Below are 22,448 nucleotides of genomic sequence, written 5' to 3' on the forward strand. Positions count from 1 at the left end.
GTCAGAGAACCTCCTAAATCATTCAGGCAGTTAAAAGATATAAGATTTTCAGTTTGTTAGACAGCAACAGTGAATAATGATTCTTATTAATTCTGATTAAAACCATTTTTATTAGGCTAGAAGTTCCAGAAGATCTTAATGCGACTGTAAACATCTCCAATCTCTAATGAAATCAAGTATCCAGGAAACAAGAGTGGGGAATCGTATGGAAGAGGGAGAGAGAAACGTGAGAAGTATGGGGAATGTGACTGACATGGTAGGGTCACATCTAAATACCGAGGGCGTGAAATCGTTGCCTTCGAAATTTTTAATTTATATCACATCTACTGTTAACGAATTTAAACTACAAGAGTCAGAAAAGTCTAGTCTACTGAAGAGGTTACTAAAGTATTCACCAAAGACTTTTTATTTTAAAAGACTTCTTCTGAATATGTAAATAAGCCAATATATGTTGAGAAAAGAAATTTTGGTGACACTCACTATTAAGTCCTTGAACATATAGAGGTATGCACTGCACTTCCTGGAGCAATGAAATTTAGACTTTAGATATATTTTGAGCCGTGTTTGAACATAAAGACAAAGTTTGATGGGGATTCGTAAAGGTTGAACAAAATCAAAGCATAATGATGGAATTGAAACCCATATTGATATATGAGCGGACAGACCTTTAATTTTTAGTTTCCGCTCAGGCTATTTACCAAAAACATAATACAGTTGCGTCACGTGTTTCCAGAATCAAAAATAAAACCCTCGAAGTATAGAAATTGATAGAACTGAATCTAGTCATGTGCATGATTTTACGCTGGCTGACAAATTAGTTAAACTTCACTGGCAGCCCATGAAATGACAGAATCAAAAGTCATCGAAGTAAAAGTACTGTGACGTGGAATGACTTCCCATAATACTACGTTTCTTGATCGAGATACTTTAAAATGAGTTATTGAAGCTCGTAACTAATGAAACATTCATGAGGAAAGAAATTTATTGAGACATATAAGGCGATCAAATATACTCAGCTGCTATCACGAAAACAATGAAAACAAACTGAACATGTATATACTGCAGCTTCATAAAAGCAACATTTCACAGCGAACAGTTATGAGCAAATCAGAAGTCAAGTGATATAAACAAAGCATCAATGGAATGCGGATGTATGCCATTCTAAACCCAAGAATTGATAAGGCACGTTTGTCAGGGCTTGAAAAACTATCCAAATACACACTTTTAGGATACAATCAAACTCATGAATTCGACAGAACATGAATGCTGTTCTGTAGCATAACAAATTAGTATGCTATGATCCGTTTGCATCAAACCTCAGTAGAAACATTAGACCTATACATTTATCGCGCTGTTTCTTTAAAACTAGATAAGCGTAAAATCAGACTATGGTGAGACTGTACAGATATTGCTAACTTCAGGCAAAAGCAGAGTAACTGACTATTTACCACCTACCCATAAAATTGGTTTCTCTTCGTACGAGCATTAAAGTGTCGATTTTTTGGTCTTGTAGCCTAAACATCTGTAACACAAAACCATGTTCCCTTTATCATTTTGAAAAGAGCAAGAACAAAGATTCTAGCAGAATAGCACGAGAACCTACGAAATAAAATGAATTCATGCTATACTGCTAGAATCTTTGTTCTTGCTCTTTACAAAACCATGTCTTCATGCTGTTTTAATAGTTTATTTATGAGAAATATTATTAAACAAGATATTAAATTTTAAGTAAAATTCGGGACTTTTGGGATCGAAAAAACATAAGATCGCAGAGCACCATACACGAATTGAGTGTGATTGCATAAACACAGATGTAAACGAAAAATGACTCACTGATCGGCAGATATTTCCAAATCTTCCCATTGCTCCTGTAATGTAGAGTCAAGATCAAGGTATGAACCGAACTCGGATTGTGCCTGGCCGAACTTGTACAGCTGGAGTGTACTGTCTTCGAGCTAAAACAAAAAATGTTTTAGTTTTATGGAAGATTACGCGATGTGGCGGGTGTAGGATTTTATGAATTGCGGGAAGCTGACTACTTAGTGGAAGCTCCATTAAAATTGTAAATGATATCGGTTTCATGGGCTCCAAAAGCGACAGAGAATTACACGAAAAAGGGTCCCTATCATCTAGATAATAAACTTGACACGTGAATGTCGCCATGCTTGGACAATCTCTAGCCCTTTAAAATCGTGCCTAATTGCTCTGCGTCTAGATACCTCGCGCAGTTGGCGCAATAAAACAATTAGTAAGGTCAAAAACTGACTGACATCTTTATTCAAAGTCTATGAGATTCGCACTTCATTTTGTCACATCTAGAACACATTTTACGAGTATATTTAGCAATATTTTAGTTGGAGTAAGTCTCATTATTATTTCTCAAGATATTACTGTCACTGGATACATTCTCCATAAATTTTACGTCCTAAAGATGTTACAATTGTCCCTCTTTTTAGTACGATAATCGATTAATGGTTTGAATGACTAGCACAAAAACGCCTGCATAGATGTAAATATGAACACGAGAAGTTACATTTGCTAATCCTAAAATCCGAGATATTGAGAGTCTTACTCAGTCTTGGAAGTTGGGAAGAGATATCTCATCGTCAGAACAATTAGGCTCGGGAAGTTAATGGCACCAAAACTATTTCGAATTCAGCTGGAGATCGTTCAAATGAGCCTTCGACTCCATGAGCCTGGCTAGTAAAACAGTGTATTGATTAACTTCCTTAGCATAGACATAGTAGACGAACCAAAAACGTCGTTGATTGCATCGAAAGATCATATTGGGTTATGTTTAGAGAGCGACAGACGGATAAATGCCAGTATAAATCCAAGTGGAAAGATAAAAAGGTGACATATTGATTAGAAAAAAATTGTCTTCACCATTACATAGCTGTCATATCGAAGACAAACATGGGAAATAACTATTGCCTACTTAAGATATTAGGAACAGGAGTTTCTCCTTAGTGTAAAGTGAACTGTTGTTCCGCTGTAGACATAGATCCGCTTTCTTCACCGTAGAACACCACAGGGTTTCAGGTAATGGTGAACTATATTTCGACCTAGGGCGATTGATGAGGAAGTAGATATCTGAATTGTGAGTGGAATCTGTGAACAAATTAGATTCAGTGACATAACCCATAACGACAGCTGTTTCATCCAGCCAATCCCAGAAAGCTCAAATTATGACTATGTTGTGAGGTGACATTTACTTAGAAAAATCTTCGACCTGAATGAAATATCACATTCAATTTCATCGGCCAGTTTTATTAGATAGCTGGACTCGTTTTCGGCTCTATAAGATATTTGCGAGATAGGTGGGGACCCAAGTGTACATCAGTTATCACGAAAAATCAGAGTAATATCTGACCCAGTGTCCATCTGAAGTTTGACAGATATGCTATTTATCAAGATCTCAACATATTTTCCAGCAGATGAACACACAAATTAAAAAACGCCAAGAAAGTTCTTCCATCGAACTGATTTGAATCGCTTTACATCAGAAATTGAAGTACTACAACTCCTATGAAAGCCGTCTTTGTGACCAAATCACTGATACTTGTTGCATTTATTAGTTTTGTGTGACGATCTTTTTCCGTGATGCCTAACACCAGGAACCCAACAAGCCGATTTTCACCCTTGCATCTAAGTAGCCGTATAGTGAAATTTCTGTTGATGCCTTGATTTCAGGGTGGATACATTCAATGCGTGTGTATCACTTCTGTTTTCATTTGGTTTCGTGCCATGTTACTGGTTCAGAATGCAACGACACTTCTCCGTTACATCTTGGGGGATTAAAGATGTATCATATTCCATGAATGCTAAGATACGAGTACTGGCTTCAGAATCAGATGGTGACTGAAATCCGAGGCCTAACATCAAATAGTTGAATTGGTCTTCAGCAAGCAAACCCAGGCTAAAACGTTCAAACGCCCGATTCACCTAACCAGCATAAGCGAGGAAATTATTAGTCGGCTCTTTGGATACGTTCAAATAGCAGTAACTGATACTGAGTAGAGTTGATTGTTCACCAATCATCTTTTAAAGGATACTAACTGTGCTATCATAATTAATAGATTAAGACAATACCGGTTGGTTAAAATTTGTATATTTGGCATGTTCAGTTGTTTCTAACTCTCTGAGAAGAGAGCGAACTCTTATACCATTGTCTAGATTAGCCAGTTCGACTTTGTTTAAATTTTCATATCTGTTTTGCTAGACGTTTAATGTGATTTACTTTTCGGGATCACAGATAAAACTAGTAACTGGTTTCAGTGCGACATCTGCGTTAGTTGACGAATAACACACAGAAAACTCGGCGAATTCGTAAGCTACCCGTTTCACCAGCTACAAATATTTACCCTCAGCTAGCTTATGTTGGTCTGCAAGTCCTTAAGTTCACCAACTAAATTTTTCCGTTTATTTTCCCTCATCAGCCGTTATGCACGCGTCGCTTATCGCTTATACTTGAAGGAACCACAACAATTCTCATAACACAATGTAATAACACCAAACCTGGTACATGTGATGATTTACCTACCCTAAAACATAAAGACGACTCTAGACGAACATACACTCGTTTATTTATCGATTTGTACGCCAATTTGATTGTTAATTAGGAAAAGATCACGTATATGAGAAACAGTCAGAGTTATAACAAACCATATGCTTCGTGTCATGCTGAGCATTGTTTACGTTAATTTGATTCAAAGAATTTCATATTTTGGGTAAATATCACACTCAAATAAATTAATCTTATAACGAATCACATACCACACTGGAAAGCAAAAGAAACATCACTGTGAATAATTGTCAAATCGAATTAAAAAACATAAGTAGTGTTGACTAAAAATCTGATTCTCCCTTTTTATACCGTCATACCACATTACAATTTAGATATCAAGGCGCTGATCAATAAATGTCAAATAACGTTATGTTATTCTTTGTATTAAATATGATTTATCACTGATCAAAATCCGAAAACAGCAAGTCACCACCTGTGAGTCACTTTAAGGGCTTGTTTAGAAGGGGTAGTTGATTGTTGAAAGGGGTTCAAAGCGCCGGAATCAGATATAACCGTGGAATCTCTGAACTCCATGTGTGAAGAGGATATCTAAACCATACCTATCCTCATTAACACATTGAGGTATATAAGATGACGTGACCATAAAACCTAGATTGCTCGTTGACAAATACTTTCTAAATCTCTTCTTTTACCTTCACATCCGAAACGTAAAGTTTGTGTGAGAGAGACTGGTATATAAAGCTTAGAACAGCCACATCTTACCTAGCTAATAATTTTTTCATCGGGTTATCAGCGAGTGGAAAGTGGTTAAAATTACTTCAGTATTTGTAGCCAAAAGTACCTTAAATCGTTTGAAGTACATTTATAGTCTCAAGTTAAAAAGAACACTCAGCGCATAGTTATTACTAATTTTAAAGGCATCGAATCTTAGCATCTAGTAGTTTACCACGATATGTAAATCATTCTAACTCTTAGACATGAAATAATCTAATCCCTATGAGTAACTGTCTACACAGATGTTGGACTGTGTTGGTCATTCGATTTCAACGTTCGTTGTATTTACGTTAGCAAAAGTGTGCACCAGATTTCTTTATCTTGTTTTTCCATCCAACTATAAATTTTGAGACACTGCTTAATCGAAACTGCGCGTCTGTCCGCTTTCCAACTACTGTTTGTCCACGTAAACAGAAGTTTGGGACGTATCTACTCGAAATCCACTCTCGTATTTGAAGCGTTTTATTCCTTTATTCACCGGAGCGAATTGAATCAAAGAATATATACGAGGTTAAGCGGGATATTTATACTTCTTTGATGTCGTCATCCAATAATAATGGAGTCAGAAGACGGGTCTGTAGAATAAGGGCACCAATAAGCTGACGGCGTTTATCTCACTTTGTCACACGATTCAAAATAAGTGACGATTGAACAACCGAGTCATGAATCTTAATCCTATTGTGCTATCTCTTAGCTGACATTCTTAGGTAATGGTGAGCAAGTAGTTGCAATCGATACCTATAGGCCACGATTTACCGACAAACGGCAATCCGCAGGTTAAAGCTGTTCATTAAACTTACTTCGTCCTCGGATGGGGGTTGGACCGAGCGTTTTGTAAGGAGCTCACATGTAATCTAATTTTTTCATTTGCCAACTCATTGTGACAGGCCCTAGCAGTGGGGTCGTGTTTGTGTTTCTTCCCGTTCAGTCCGAGAAATTGCATCCCGTCTTTACTTGTGTGGAAAATAAACTATTGGGAAGTTATATTTTGAAGGCTTATAATGCTGAAGACAAAAACGTGGGTAATATGCCTCCCAAGATGACTCACAGTAGGATTGTGAGTATTTGATTAATAACAGTAGGGAAATCTATGTGACTTCTGGTTTTCCACTTTTGAACATTAGTTAAGCATCGGCTAATTCTTGAAACAGTCAGTCAGTCAGCTACAATGTAGAACCAGACACAGATATGCGTCGCTCCAATGTGTCATACCTCATTAGTACACCAAGACGAACACCGGGTTCATAGAAGTAGGTAGTTCAGTGGTGGTAATGTATAAAAGAAAGATTGCGTGTAAGGGCATAGTATAGGAAGAAAGAATTAGCTGGTAGAAAGAAAGATATTAAGCGATTTTAATCTCATAGTTTAAGGGAAGACAGAGAGTGTATTCACCTACGCCATTGTGATCGACTCTGGTATTTCCCATGTAATTGTAAGCTCTATGTAGCCAGTAAGATATCGTTAATATGCTCATGATAAACTACAAATACCTGAGGTGACGACTGATTTGATGGAATTACGCTCAACTTAAAAATCATGCGTTATATATCTATATCCCTGACTTATATGTCAATTCTGACTAGTTACTTCCATTCCGTTTCACTAATAAGTTCAACTACTGAAGTTATTCCTCAACGCACGATTTTAAATATTGTGTAAGCATGAGGTATCTGAAGGCACAAACTTTTCTCCTATCATGGGCGTTACTTAATTCGAGAGACTGAGATGCTCTTTCCTTTTAGACGAGTTCTACCAACTCTGAAAGTCTCTTTTGAGTTCAAAAAACCACAACATAGTATTTCTTGGCGATAAGTGTAATACAACATTTTTTAATCGAGGCAACTGCCGTCTTAAGAGCAGAATGTGTGTGGCGATAGTTAATCTTTCGACGGACACGCTCTTCATAGAAGATTAGTTGGCCAGCCAGTACTTTTATTAACACGCATGAAGTTCATATCTTCTATCCGGACTCTAAGAGATGTATTGCTAAATAGGTCACTGGCAAATATTCTCGAAACAGAAAACCATCGGGCGCAGCGATCTGTTCCTGACAGCGTATTCGTTATAAATCTTGCCCCCATAATGATGGCTGATATTTCGTCTCTTTTGCTAATACGACGTTAATACTGTTGATTGCCAGTCCGAACGCCATCATACTGTTTCATAAAAATTATTCTTTTATGGTCATGGCTGCAGTAGACTGTTGCAATTATATGTTCACTGGAGCGTGATATCATAAGGTCTAACTTAATGTTTTTTGGCCGACTTAATCCAACGGTATCAGCACTAAAGCTATCCGTTTGCGTTCAAGAAGGTTTGTTTGAAACACAATACATAACCATTGCTTTGATAATTCATTTTCTTTGAAGACTATTTATATAGTCTTTTTCAACAAGTCACATAAGACTTTATGAACAGCCTCTTAACCGAGTCAGTGCTTGCATTAAATTTACGAAAAAAAGAAAACTGCTTAGTTTGTTTGTTCGGCAAAATAGTATAATACGAAAACCGTATTATTTTGACGTTAAGCCATTTATGATCGTGGTTATATTGTGTGTAAGAAATCCACCAACCAGTCAAACAGGGAGAAGTATAGGGATCTATGTACGCCAAAAGGAACCAAAGCGATCACTGCCAGCCCGACTTGCATGAAAGCAGTCAAAATCATGACCACAAGGGTCACCAACCGTTCTACAAGCCTTCAAGAAAGAGGATTGAGTCACTGTTACCAGGTTTAATTGAAGCAATACAACCCTCATTACGCTAACATTAGGGTGGAATATGGCAGATGCAAGTCCCTTGTCCTCTTCGATGCCCCACTGTCTGATGGAAGTTTACCTGAAAGTAGAAGGGAGTTCTGTAACAGCTCTGAGACAAATACTGTATCTTCCTTGGCACCGGTGCTGTACTGGAATTCAAGATAAAAACCTTACCGTCGAAGTCCTTAAGACGCTATTCGACAAGCAAACAACCCAGCTACATAGTCAAAGAGGTAAAACAGGGGCTTCAATAGCGACAATAAAGTGGGGTAATTCACGAATAACACCATGACTAATACTAAGAAAGCTGATAAATTGTAAATTTGGCGAGTCATCGGGATGATATAACATATACTTCGTTGTATGAAATAATGAGCAGAAGTTCTTTTCCATCCAATAATTTACTTGCTGCAATACTTCCTGAACTCTGAGTAGTTGCGGAAGTAGTTGGATCCATCAATTCTCCTTCTAATATTGAAGAAGAGTGATAGAAAGAACCTAATGTTCTACACGCTTGTACGGTACTTCTGGTACTCTCCGAACTGTCAGAAATGAAGGAGTTTGTAAGGTTCTATGAACTCCATCGTGAGACACAACACGGTTAATAGAATAGTGTACCACCCACCTCAAATGTCTTTTCATAATGGGTTATCTGGACAAATTGCTGCTATCAGAAAGTATCTGGACATGTAATATCCCTGTATTTTACCAGGGCTTCTGATACTGCACCGTAATCTATCTTATTAACGAAGATTGATCAAGTTGACCTCTCGGAGGATCTCTTTTTTCTTGGTTGGGAAATTACCTACAGAGCCGAAAGTTATGTATTAAGTTCAATAAGGTAGAATGAATCTCAAGGGCATCCAAGTCTAAAGATTTTAAGGGCGTCATTTTGGGCCATTTACTACTCCTAATATTTATCAATGATTTCCCTGTAAACCTCGGTTACTGAATTCCTGTCTATGAGAGCGATATTAAACTGTGAAGAGCGGCCAAGCGTGAGGCCTGTTAATATGAACTGCACAGAGGTGTACTAATAATGGGAAAACGGACACAAAAAGGACTGACAATCAGCCTTCAAAAATGTTAAGAAGTGCTACTGTGAGCAACAACAAAGACGCAAGTCGACTAATCATTCTTCTGCAATCACTGCTCTAAAACATCGGCGAATTGCGACCCAGGTATTATAACAACTCACGTGCAGTTGAGTTTGTTCACATTTAATTCGATCAAGTCGTTTTGTTGACTTATTAACCAACTGAGTCATCCGTACAAAAACAACTTATCTATATCATTGTATCTTTATTATTGTTGCGAATGTATGAACATGTATGCTTGAACATTGCTTACTGCCTACACATTTATTCAGGCTGCTAACCTTACTACTAACCGCTTAATTGATTCGATGATTCATATATATATATATATATATATATATATATATATATATATGTCCATGTTATTCATGTTCATTGCTCTCTCGCTTAATTGTACTCGCTTACTCGTACTCATATTCGCTGACTCGCACGCTTGCCTGCTTGCCTTTCGGCACAACTCTTTCATGCTTGCTTAACGCACCTGTAATTTTGGATATCTGTTTGTGTTCCCATAATAAACATAATCAACACTTCATATTCGCCTTCTGATTAATATGCCGTTGTGGCGTTATCTAGTGACGGTTATCAAGACGGAATGTATACGAAGTTTAAGGATTATATTGATGATACTTTGTTTCATTAAGGGCAGTCCAACCTAGAGTGCCATGCAGACAACCCGACCGTAGCCTACTCAATGAAAAGCTCTAGGAGGAGGCTCGACCATCACGTATAGACCTGTGACTCATCGTCTTTCACCTGAAACAGCCGTACATGATACTCGTTTCATATCTTCCCACTATTATTATTGTTATTCTTCTATCTCTGCTCGCCTCATCCGCTGTCACCCAGTCTATATTTTATTTTTAGACTTTTGACTTTTCACGTTTTTTACATCAACTTTTCATCCGTACACTCTGACTGTCATTTTCTCTTTGTTCCTCTCCACTTTCACTATACAAGTTTTACTTTGTAAAGTGGTAGCTGCTAGACCTAGCAACTCCACTGCACTGGAACACTACTACGCTACGCTACATATAGACGTTGTAGCACAAAGAAGTGTCTTTGATAACCTTTTTTACATTAGACGCTAGTCTCATGCAACTGCACTTGAGTAATCTAGTGATTTCTTATATTTGTCATTACACTTTTAATCTGATAATTAGATCGGTATCAAGTGGCACATGTGATAAGTAAACTGACTGCTTCCAACAACGGAGTTGTTGTGGTGTACAAGGTCGTTTATGCATTCAAATCAAATGGAGCAGTAAGTAGTAGTCCTATCAATCACCATAGTCACGATAGAAAATACATTGGGTTATCTTTCTTGATGTTTATTGTAACAATTTGTTGTCATTGTTGGGAAAAGGAATTATTATCATACAGGATTTCGTTAGTGTGGATTAGTTTTCCATTTATTCCTTCAGACCAACTGAATTAGTATTTCTTTATTTATGTTTGACAGTACAAGTATTTTATTCAACAGCTTTTACCATTAGAACTGAACACAAACGAAAACTAGTTGAAAATTAGTGTGCAACTTTTGATTCATAACAGATGTACCGTTTTATTTTGACTAATAGCTAATTGTTAGCTTCATATCTTTGCGTTAATGTTTATGATGATTCTGATAATTCCATTAAATTATCATATTTCCTTTTTTTAACTCTTTACCGCAGAATTGGAAACAATTTAGAAAAGTACTGGTTCCTAATATATTGATTGATGAAGATTTTTACAGAGGAAAATCAGCTTGGTTGATCACTTTTTTAGTTCCCTATTATCAGAATATTAGGTGACACAGAATTGTGTAGATTTGCACACAATACGGTCTACTTCCATTTGTAAGTTAAACGAATGTTGGTTACTAGTTTAGGGGTTGTGGAGATTATTAAGTTTTTGATTGAGATTATGAACCGATTGATGTTAGACCACCTTTAGAAATCTGGAAGCACTGGACGGCCTTTGCGTCCTATTGAGGGATTCCCCAGCAGTGCGCATCCACGATCCCGCTCGCAGGATTCGAACCCAGGGCCTTCGGTCTCGCGCGCGAACGCTTAACCTACCGGACCACTGAGCCGGCATTCAATGGTGATAGTGTCGAGCTAAACATAGATTAATTGCTTACTCAAAGTAAATCATTGATTGTATAGATATTGGAGTGTCAACTACAGGTTTTTCCGTAAATATATAAAGTAAAAAAAATGTTGTTTTGTTAGCCAATTAGGGTATAGCACAATTATTTAGAACTTATAAGATGATTATTGCAAATTAAATGCCAAATTTAAACATTTCGCCTATTTGTTCGTTTACTACGTGCATAAATTGATTTCCTTTTTTTTTCGGATTTATACAGTTTTCAATAATTAAAAGTAGTGTGTCTTACCCTTCAGAAAACAAACTAGAAACGATAAACAGTAAACATCAAGGTAAACATTTTGTATTACTCTGTAAGTGATGTATTTATTTCCATTAAAATCATAGAAACTGGTTCGAAAGAAAATATACATTTCTCGTATACAATTATGTCGCCTATTCTTTTTAAATCAAGAATTATTCATTACATGTTTGCCTAATTTACTTTTTTTATAGAAGAAAAAAGTGTCTTTCTGATGATTCATTGTCGGTGTACCCATGAAAATGTCATAATAGGTGACCTTTATACAAGTCATAAGATCTCGTTGAATAGAAACATTTTAAATGATTTAGTCTTTGCTTTTTAGTTTCCAGTAGTTTTCATGTTTTGTATTCTATTTGCTAGTGAATAAGTTAAGGATATACTATTAACAATTTATCAATGTTACATTGACTTATGTAAATAAAGATAATTTTGTAAAATGTTACTTCGTCTAGGTGATTTGGATTAAATAGTATTATAATGAAATTACAGTTAAGAAAGTCATTGATCTATTCAATTGAATAAGTCAGAAGTGAGGTTTACTATTTACGAATACTACCGAATTTGTCATAAAATATCAAGAATTAAAAATTTTAACCGATCAAGTTTCATGACAAGTTATTAATATTTTGGCTTCAATTTAATAAACAGTTGAGTTAACACTATTTCAAAGCCGTTAATAAAGTCTAAATAGCTCTACTCTTCTATCCTTTTATTCAAATACAATGTATGTTCTGTTAACAAGCACTTTAAAAAAACACTAGGCATATTCTGGTATGACTACAAGTGAAATCAGTGCTTACTTGGAAATATATTTTTCATTTATGATAATGCAGTACCTAACTTTTTATCAATAAAACACATAGACGGGGATGTATTTTAATTGGTTTATTAAACACGTCACTATAATTCTAGATTCTTCAACGTATTGAACAGAAATGTTTACTGCTATTGCTAGCATTGTAGATTATATTAGAGTGATTGAATGTATGTATGCTGGCCAAATAATTCAAAACATAAACTTGTATATAATATAACTACTTAGGATTTAAAAACGCCCACGAAGTCAAGATGTAGTTTGGAATAAAAAACTTATAAAAGTATTCATGAGAAACAGAATTTCCATTTACTTCAATGAAAATATGTACACATACTAGTATACTAGAGTTTGAGCTAACTATTTCAGGGTAAGAATTAGGCAGAATTCGAACATGTGGCGTCATAGCTGAAGGTCAGGTATCCTAACCATCAAGGCCCCCAAATGCCCTGGTACGGCTGAGAGTGGAGAGAGTCAGCTATCCCTCTCGAATCACTCTTACATGGCCACGCGTATACAGCCACTGTCAGGGAAGTCCTACTCAGTGCCTTCTCGAACCGAGGGTTTGTCTATGAAATTGAGAGGACGAAAAGCGAATGTCAGGCGCTTTAACCAGGTTGGTGAACACGGAGAGTCCACCTAGGGTATATAAAAACACCCTGATTCCAAACCGATGGTGCACATGGGCTCCAGAATTCTGAAGGAACAAATGGCATGTGAACTAACCGTTGGTCACCGGCTACCATGGAACTGTCTCCTGATGTTGCTACATTGTCTTGTGGATCAGATCTTTAGGCCGAATGCTCCAGATGCGGCCCTCTAATAAAACCACATGCTTCGGTTCGAGCACCCAGGCAGTACTACAGCCCACACATAAATCAAGTGACTTGTGTGGCGCATTGTATTCGGTGCCCCTTTGTATCAGTATTTTTGTGTTCAAATGAATAAATAAAATAAACTAACCATCAAGCAACTTCCAGCTAGAGAGGGCTTAGAACAAACTATTAAATGATGTATTGAGGATATTTTATAAATATTATTATATTGAATTTATTTTTATATTTTTATTCTGGTATGATGAATTCGTATAAATCTCCAAGTGTAGAATTTACATAGAATATTTTTCTTAAAAATATCCCTTTGGTACAGCTACTCATTTTGAGTGGACGTTTTTACCATACACCTTTTAATAGGGTGAAAGTTATGAGTAAATATAATTATTTGACTAATACACTATTATACGTATTGTATAATAATTTTTAGGAATGTTAGTTTTTATTACATTTAAATACCTTGGTAACATCTCTGACTGTTAAGCTGGGTGAAACGGGTTCGAATCCGTCAAGGGAGTATCAGTTCCCTCAAGATTACAGATACACCTTGCTGACAAATGCCAAGTAATACGAAACCTAGGTCCGGGGTTTACTGTTGACTATCTCCAACCATTATCCTATCTCAACATAGTGTACGCAATATGGAATCACGTAGACTGGTAGCCACATTGCAACTTAGTCGATAGGATTCGACCTGCACTAAGAAGGACCTGACCACTATCCAATGATCAATCAATCGTAAATATAGAAAAGTTTTATTAATTGATAATCGATTATAGGATTTAATAAAGGGGACCAATTAACCAAAGCATTTAACTATAATTTATTATAAATTCCATCATATTTTACTTGAAGTTAAATAATTAAATGATATAAATCAGATCAACTACCAGATTTCACTTGATTTGAACAATCAGAACATGATATCCTATATTGATTAGTCAATAGTTAATTATCATTAAACGGAGTATTTACAGAATGATTTCATATGATGAGACCAATATTTAACTAGCGATTTTTCTAATTCACATTGAAAACAAGTGAAAAAAAGTTGATAAATTATTTTTTTGGTGGAGTTTTGTTCTCTAAGCTGGATGGTTTGGTCGTGGAGCTTTCATCGTTCTTGTGAACGACATCATCAGCACAAAGTTGATAAATTATACATTAATTATGATAATAATAATAATAATAAAACTCATAACTTACTTTTTTAACATCGATTCCAGATTCAGTTAGTAATTCATCTACAGTACGATAACCACGAAAATTTTTCTCTTCTAAATCTGTGAATTTTCTATCATGATTTTTATTACGACAAACATTCAATAACATTGGTATAGTAATTTGTCGTTTATGACTTTTCATTAATAAATTTTGTAGTTCAAATGGCATTTTTTGAAATGCTTCCTTAGCTTTCCATGATTTATATACAATTTTACATTGATCATCGTCAGAGTCACCACTTCCATCTGCATAGTAATCTTTTCGTTTACTAATATCATTCAGCATATCTTTAGATGTTTTTCTGTCTTGCTTCGATGAAACATTGTCTTTTAATATATCGTCAATGTCTGTATGCTTTGAAAAGTAAGAAGCTGACATTGCAGAACTTCGACGTCTATTTGATACCCCGTTCTCATATACTGGTGCACTGTTAACTGAAGATGTGAGTGTGTCTTGGCGTAAAGTAGCCTCTGAATCTCGAGAATATCTTACTGCATCAGATTTTCCACTTGGCTGTCTATTTTGTGACCGCAGTTTCACAATATCGGAACTATTGCTTTTCGGTGGCATATCCCATAGCTGAGAATTATCCATTTCACCAGCATGTGGGGGGTCAGCCTCTTGTAGAGAATTCTGCTGACGCCAACTATTAACTTTTTGTATTGGATCCTGAGAGATAATCGTCTCAAACTTTTTAGCTATTGGCAATTTTTGTGCGGACTGGTGGTCTTTATTTTGTTGTGCATGAAAATCTGACTTGTAATTAGCTTCTTTTTCAGCTAAACTTGCGGCAATTTGTTTTCTACGCTTGATTTCTTCTTCTAATTCACGATTTTTTATCTCGTCTTTTTCCCATTTAGCTTTACGTTCTAACTGACGTAGACGACGATTTTCTCGTTCGATTTCTAGTTGAATTTGTTTTTTCCAATCTTCTTCGAGCATTTTTTCACGTTCTAAACGCTTTTGTTCACTAGGTGTAATGTTATTAGTAGCTGGGCTTGATGAACATGGTGGTTGAGTTTGTGCACGTGACATGTTTAAGTAATCAACACCGTAAACAGACTCTCTCCATCCACCACGACCAGGTTTAGGACTCTGTGTTTCGTCTTCATTACCTGATAATTGTCTTAAGTATCGTCCACCGATGTTTATACGTCGAGGACCACTAACTTTTTCTCCATTAGGTAAGGGAGATGAAACTTTAGTCGGGGGTAGAATTATATCATCACCAGTTTGTGTATAATTATGTATATTAACTGGACGAGGCATTTTAATTTCTATCTTTTCTGTTTTTGTCGTAGATATACCAGTTAATTTATTTTTGTATTGAGAACTTTCTTCAGTGGAAGTAGCTCTACTTGTAACAACAATATATTTTGTTGAACTATTATTATTTGATTCATCTATTTCATCTTCTTCTTTAACAATTGAAGAAGATAAACTACTAACTGATGGTCGATGATAATTACCAGTTGATTTGGACAAATTATTATAATCCTTTACAGAACCAGAATCTCGTGATGATGATATAGATCCACTGGGATAGCGACCACTTGAGAAACTTGAAAAATTTGATGAATAATCTGTTCCACTATTTGAATGACGTCCAGAACCATATGTATAATCATTAATATCGTTTTTACCAGTTATAGAACTTGCACGATTTTTTCTAGAACCATAAATATCTGATGTATAACTTGTGCCAAAATTTGGATAAGATGTTGTCCCCAGTGATTTCGTTGAATTATACTGTACTGCTGGACTTGAAACACTACTTCCATAGTTTTTATTTGATTGATATCCATTTGAATAATTGGAAGTTAGCTAAAATTAAGTAAATAAATAAACAATAAAAATAACAAATTTTATCATTAAATAAATAATTAACAACCATTTGTTTTTCTGTATTTATTTAATAAAATATAATGGAAAGTGAATTTTAAATATAATCTTAAAAGCCGTTAAACATCAGATAGTACTGAATGGATATTAAGTAATTCACTGCAATTTCTTATTGAGATGTTGGAGAAGATTTGTAGCTCAGGTGGATGGTTTTGTTCTCTGAGCTAGATGGTCTAGTCGTAGAGCGTAGTACGCTTCTCGTTGTTCGAAAATGGGAAAATTTTGCCAAAAAGCAAGCTTTCACTCGAGAACAACTGTATTTTCTCCACGAGTGTCTTCGTCATTAGGTCCTACCAACAAATGTAGGATACAGACCTCTAATCAACTGCCTATTGAGATGAAGAATAGCTGAGCAAAGTGGATAATAAATACACGATCAAACCATTCAACTCAGAGAAAAAAACTCCATCAAAACAATCTCTTGTGTATATAATTAAGAAAACAGACTAAAAATAAATTCATAATAGATAACTTATTAAAAGATTAAAAACTAATTTATAAAATGTAATAATCAAACGTAGCTAACTTAAAAATGGTGTGACACTTTACCTCATATTTATTCATCAAGATATTTAATGTATAGTCCAGCAAAACTTAACTCAGTAAGATGACCAAATAATCAGAAATTGATAATAGGTATTGTAAAAAGAGATTGCTATTATAGTATTGGGAAGAATAGTAAGCTGTAAGATCACCTACATTATTATTAATGTGGTTAAAGGTAGTTGGCAGATAACCTTCTTAACACTCGTAACTAAGATAGTCATTGTTATGTTTGTCTAATCGTTAGTTCTGATTAATAATCGTAAATATCTTGTTTTTATAAGAAGTCATTGCTAGGCCTAAAAACTCAGTGGTAACATCCCAAACTGACACTGGGCAACAAGTGATCGTATCTTCCTTGAGAGTGGTAGTCCCCAATAGATTATAGGTACTAACTAGCATGAGACATGGGTCCAGTATCCACGTTACAACTTGTTTGATATAATTTGATCGAAACTGTAGACTAGATGAATATGACTTTGATTACTGGTTAGTGGTCAATCAATCTAACCGCAAATAGGAAAAAAATGAATTAGAAATTACCAGAACGGGTTGAGATAAGAGAACAAATCATTTCTTGCCTAAGCATTTCTAAGTTTTTGTCGTCAATAATTTAGATCCAAACCATACAACATTGTATTCTTATCCCAAAAAAGTACATAAGATTAACAGGTCGATAGTCTTTTTATTCTAATCCTCAAACGATTAGAATAAAGATTAAAATCAGAGATTGATGGTTTTCTCGAGAAGAAACAATGCCCTCATGTAATTGAAGTGAAGGTCTTGAAGATGTGATTGAAATAACTTATCCGCTTCTCGCTTTCGCACTAGTGTTGTCTACAATATTTTCTCTTTATTTCATTACCTTACTTAAGGAACTTTTTGGAGGTGTTTTCTTTACTGATCTAAACGGGTTAGTCATGAAGATTTTATTGTCGTTCTAGGCAATATCATTGGCAGAGACTCATCAGTCAACAGATATCTTGAAATAATCAGCCATTACGAAAAATGATAAACAACACCAAGGTTAAATATCAGCCCAGTGAAGGAAACAGTTGAAACAAATTGACAAATAATGACAACTTATTTATGGAGATAATTAATCAAAATTTATGTTGTTAAAACAATCTGTTAGTCATAAAAACAGGAATCCTATAAGTTCACTCCGTTTTTTATTATACTCTGATAATGTTGCCTAAAATATAAATGAAAGCTTCACAAATAAGCCATCTAGTTCAATAAACTCGACATTCCTAAAATCTTCCTTCTAATCTACAAATATGGCTCATCTTTTTAAAAGACATTTAAACGAAATAGATTTTTGAAATGTTAATTCAGACTATGAGTATTTTAATCATCTCCTTCATGAATGAAATAAGTATTAATTCTCTTGCTATTGTTTAATTGAATCTTCCTATTAATATTTAGGAGTGCAATTGATCAGTCTCTTATTGGCATATGTGTATACTGTGCGTATTGCCTTAATTCAAAAGCATTATAAGCATAAATGGATAGTGGCTAGCAGTGGAATCCAGGACATACGTTTATTTCTATTTGTGAATTAAGGCAATATCGAGGCGATAAGCACAGGATGCATATATGTCAATGAGAAACTAATCAATTGTAGTCCCCATTTTAATTAATAATTAGGATGAAATCACATATATGAAAAGTACTTAGAGACATAACAAATCACATACTGAACAGAGTTCATGTCAATGGAAAACAAGAATATCGTATATTATACAGAATAAAATATCATGCGAGAAGAGAAAAGAAATACTACATTAAGTAATCATTACATTGAATCAAAACGAAAGTAACCTTAAACAAAACTCATAATGAGTAAATCAATCGAAGAATGACTTTTATTTCCATCATATCACCACTAAGCACATGATTTACATATGAAACATACAAAATACCGAAAGATATATATTTCCTATATAGTTTCAATAAAATACAATTGTTACTTGGAAATAGACTAGTTTATTTTATTATATCATTTAACTATGATTATGTTGTTTTTCTCTCAGTTCAACCAACTTTAACTAACATAATACAGATATCAATATTAGGGTTGTAGAGATTAATAAGTTTTTTATTAAGATCATGAACCGATTGATGTTAGACCACCGTTGGAAACCTGGAAGCACTGGACGGCCGTTTCGTCCTATTGTGGGACTCCTCGGTGGTCCAGTAGATTAAGCGTTCGCGTGCGAGACTGAAGGCCCTGGGTTCGAATCCCGCGAGCGGGATTGTGGGTGCACACTGCTGGGGAGTCCCACATTAAGACGAACCTGACGTCCAGCGCTTTCATGTTTCCAACGGTGGTCTAACATCAATCGGTCCATGATCTCAATAATACAAATATATTTATGGTGTTTCTTTTCTTTTTTTTTCTGGAAAAGAAAAGGGGATATAATAATGCTACATATGATACAATGACACAATATAGAAATAACTAACCGAAAAAAATCTAAATTTGGATCGGTATAGTATTCTTCACAAAAAGTGTAATTGAACAGATTATCCTATAGATAATTAAGAAACCATAATAAACTATAGATCATGTTTTGTTAAGAATACCAACAAAATATTTAATCTAGTATTTATCAATTTAAAAGAAAATATAATTTTATTCTGCATTGAACACATTTTCTAAGGTGTAAACAACTTTGAATTAGGACAAATAACAAAAAAGAATTGGAAATCAGGAATAAACATACTTTAACAAAAAAAGTCAGAATATCAGTTTAAGATGTAACATTCAATGAGACACGAAATTTAGAGAATTAAAAAGTTTTAGACTATATTTGAGATTAAAACATATATGGATGTAGAAAATGTACCACAATGAAGTTAACTCTATAGATAATAATAATAATAATAATAATAATAATAAGCAAAGATGGATAGTGGCTAGTAGTGAAATCCAGGATACGCGTTTCGTCCTATTTGGGACTCGTCAGCTGAATGTTTCCGCATCCCAGAGTTGATGTTCACTCTTGGACTCGAACCCAATACTATTCGCTTTAAACGTCATCACGTTATCCACTTAGCTACTGAGTCTTGATGGTCACTTGTTTGTCTAATGGGGTGGTTTAAATTCACTTGGTGTTGTTTGTTTGCATTTTCCGATTGTTGTTTAGGACTACAATTGATCGGTTTCTAATTGACGTATATGCATCCTGTGCGTATTGCCTCGATGTTTAATAATAATTTCATTTAATAATTATAATAATAATACCGAATAATGAATGGATAAATACATGGTTGAATTGGAATTCAGTGAGTGAAAGCCAATAGAATGGTGTAAAACAAGAGTAGAAGATGAGTGGAATTTTTCAGTTTATTTTAATCAAAGCGAATAATGATTACATGGGATAAAAAGACTATTCTTGTTGAGCATACCATCTACAAAGATAAATTTCCAGTCTCCTAATTGTTTCCTAACTATTTCGAAGGTATTAGTATCATCATCATCATCATCATCATCATCATCATCATCATCATCATCATCATCATCATCATCATCATCATCATCATCATCATCATCATCATCATCATCATCATCATCATCATCATCATCATCATCATCATCATCATCATCATCATCATCATCATATTATCATCATCATCATCATCATCATCATCATCATCATCATCATCATCATCATCATCATCATCATCATCATCATCATCATCATCATCATCATCATCATCATCATCATCATCATCATCATCATCATCATCATCATCATCATCATCATCATCATCATCATCATCATCATCATCATCATCATCATCATCATCATCATCATCATCATCATCATCATCATCATCATCATCATCATCATCATCATCATCATCATCATCATCATCATCATCATCATCATCATCATCATCATCATCATCATCATCATCATCATCATCATCATCATCATCATCATCATCATCATCATCATCATCATCATCATCATCATCATCATCATCATCATCATCATCATCATCATCATCATCATCATCATCATCATCATCATCATCATCATCATCATCATCATCATCATCATCATCATCATCATCATCATCATCATCATCATCATCATCATCATCATCAATCATCATCATCATCATCTATCATCATCATCATCATCATCATCATCATCATCATCATCATCATCATCATCATCATCATCATCATCATCATCATCATCATCATCATCATCATCATCATCATCATCATCATCATCATCATCATCATCATCATCATCATCATCATCATCATCATCATCATCATCATCATCATCATCATCATCATCATCATCATCATCATCATCATCATCATCATCATCATCATCATCATCATCATCATCATCATCATCATCATCATCATCATCATCATCATCATCATCATCATCATCATCATCATCATCATCATCATCATCATCATCATCATCATCATCATCATCATCATCATCATCATCATCATCATCATCATCATCATCATCATCATCATCATCATCATCATCATCATCATCATCATCATCATCATCATCATCATCATCATCATCATCATCATCATCATCATCATCATCATCATCATCATCATCATCATCATCATCATCATCATCATCATCATCATCATCATCATCATCATCATCATCATCATCATCATCATCATCATCATCATCATCATCATCATCATCATCATCATCATCATCATCATCATCATCATCATCATCATCATCATCATCATCATCATCATCATCATCATCATCATCATCATCATCATCATCATCATCATCATCATCATCATCATCATCATCATCATCATCATCATCATCATCATCATCATCATCATCATCATGCCAATTGTTTTTGCACTTACAAGGAATCTCCTTCTTTATTGTGAAATAAGTAAGTATGAATAATATTTTGTCCAGTTGTATAACTACACTGCGGTATATATATTTATGAAAACTAGCGGTTAATACATTTTCATTAATTCATCTTTCTTTGATGTAATATTCTTTAAAAGAAAATCTAACTGATTTTACAAAATAAATTAAAGTTGAAATTTGAATGACTAATCTAAACTATTTATCTATTGATCTACAATAATGTATAGGTATCATCGAAGGTTTTCACTCGAATCATTTTCATGTAGAGATCATTAAGGAATATTTAATCTTATTTCTTATAGAAGAATTTACGATGGATTAAATTGGTGATCATATTATTTCTGTTTATGAATGGATCATTTTATTGCTAAAAATGCTATGACTATTGATTGTTTCACCTTGTGTTACTACGATATTTTCTTGTAATTTTATATTTCCATAGTTTACTTACATTTTTTAAAATTTTTTGTCTTAGTTCCTGTACATAAATTTAACTGTCCCACTGGTTACAATGCGTAGGCGGGGATAAATTATTTTCCGAGAACATGTATATTCACCAATATTTCACCATATACACACATACTAGCAGTGGTTATTTATAGGTATAGAAAAGTGAAGAAAGTTTATGATTTTGTTTCCCCATAAAAATGTAGGCGTATGCACGTGTAACTA

The 22,448-nt window shown here is 34.7% G+C and overlaps 1 protein-coding gene across 3 annotated transcripts in view; it reads right to left on the reverse strand.

The window, feature by feature from the left end:
* Window positions 1-22,448, reverse strand: part of FHOD3_1 (FH1/FH2 domain-containing protein 3) — a 123,685-nt gene that overhangs the window by 66,689 nt on the left and 34,548 nt on the right. For 2 of the 3 annotated variants that reach the window (XM_051212246.1, XM_051212247.1), the window contains exons 1-2: window positions 1,993-2,227; window positions 1,834-1,955 (exon numbers count right to left, since the gene is read on the reverse strand). In XM_051212246.1, coding sequence (XP_051072401.1) covers window positions 1,834-1,955; window positions 1,993-2,163 — 293 coding nt within the window. In that variant the 5' untranslated portion in view covers window positions 2,164-2,227. Of the gene's footprint in view, window positions 1-1,833; window positions 1,956-1,992; window positions 2,228-14,409; window positions 16,252-22,448 lie in introns of those variants that run through there. The other variant, XM_051212245.1, reaches the window with a different exon arrangement.

Source organism: Schistosoma haematobium, chromosome ZW, assembly GCF_000699445.3.
Source record: "Schistosoma haematobium chromosome ZW, whole genome shotgun sequence".
In the NCBI taxonomy this organism is placed as follows: Eukaryota; Metazoa; Platyhelminthes; class Trematoda; order Strigeidida; family Schistosomatidae; genus Schistosoma; species Schistosoma haematobium.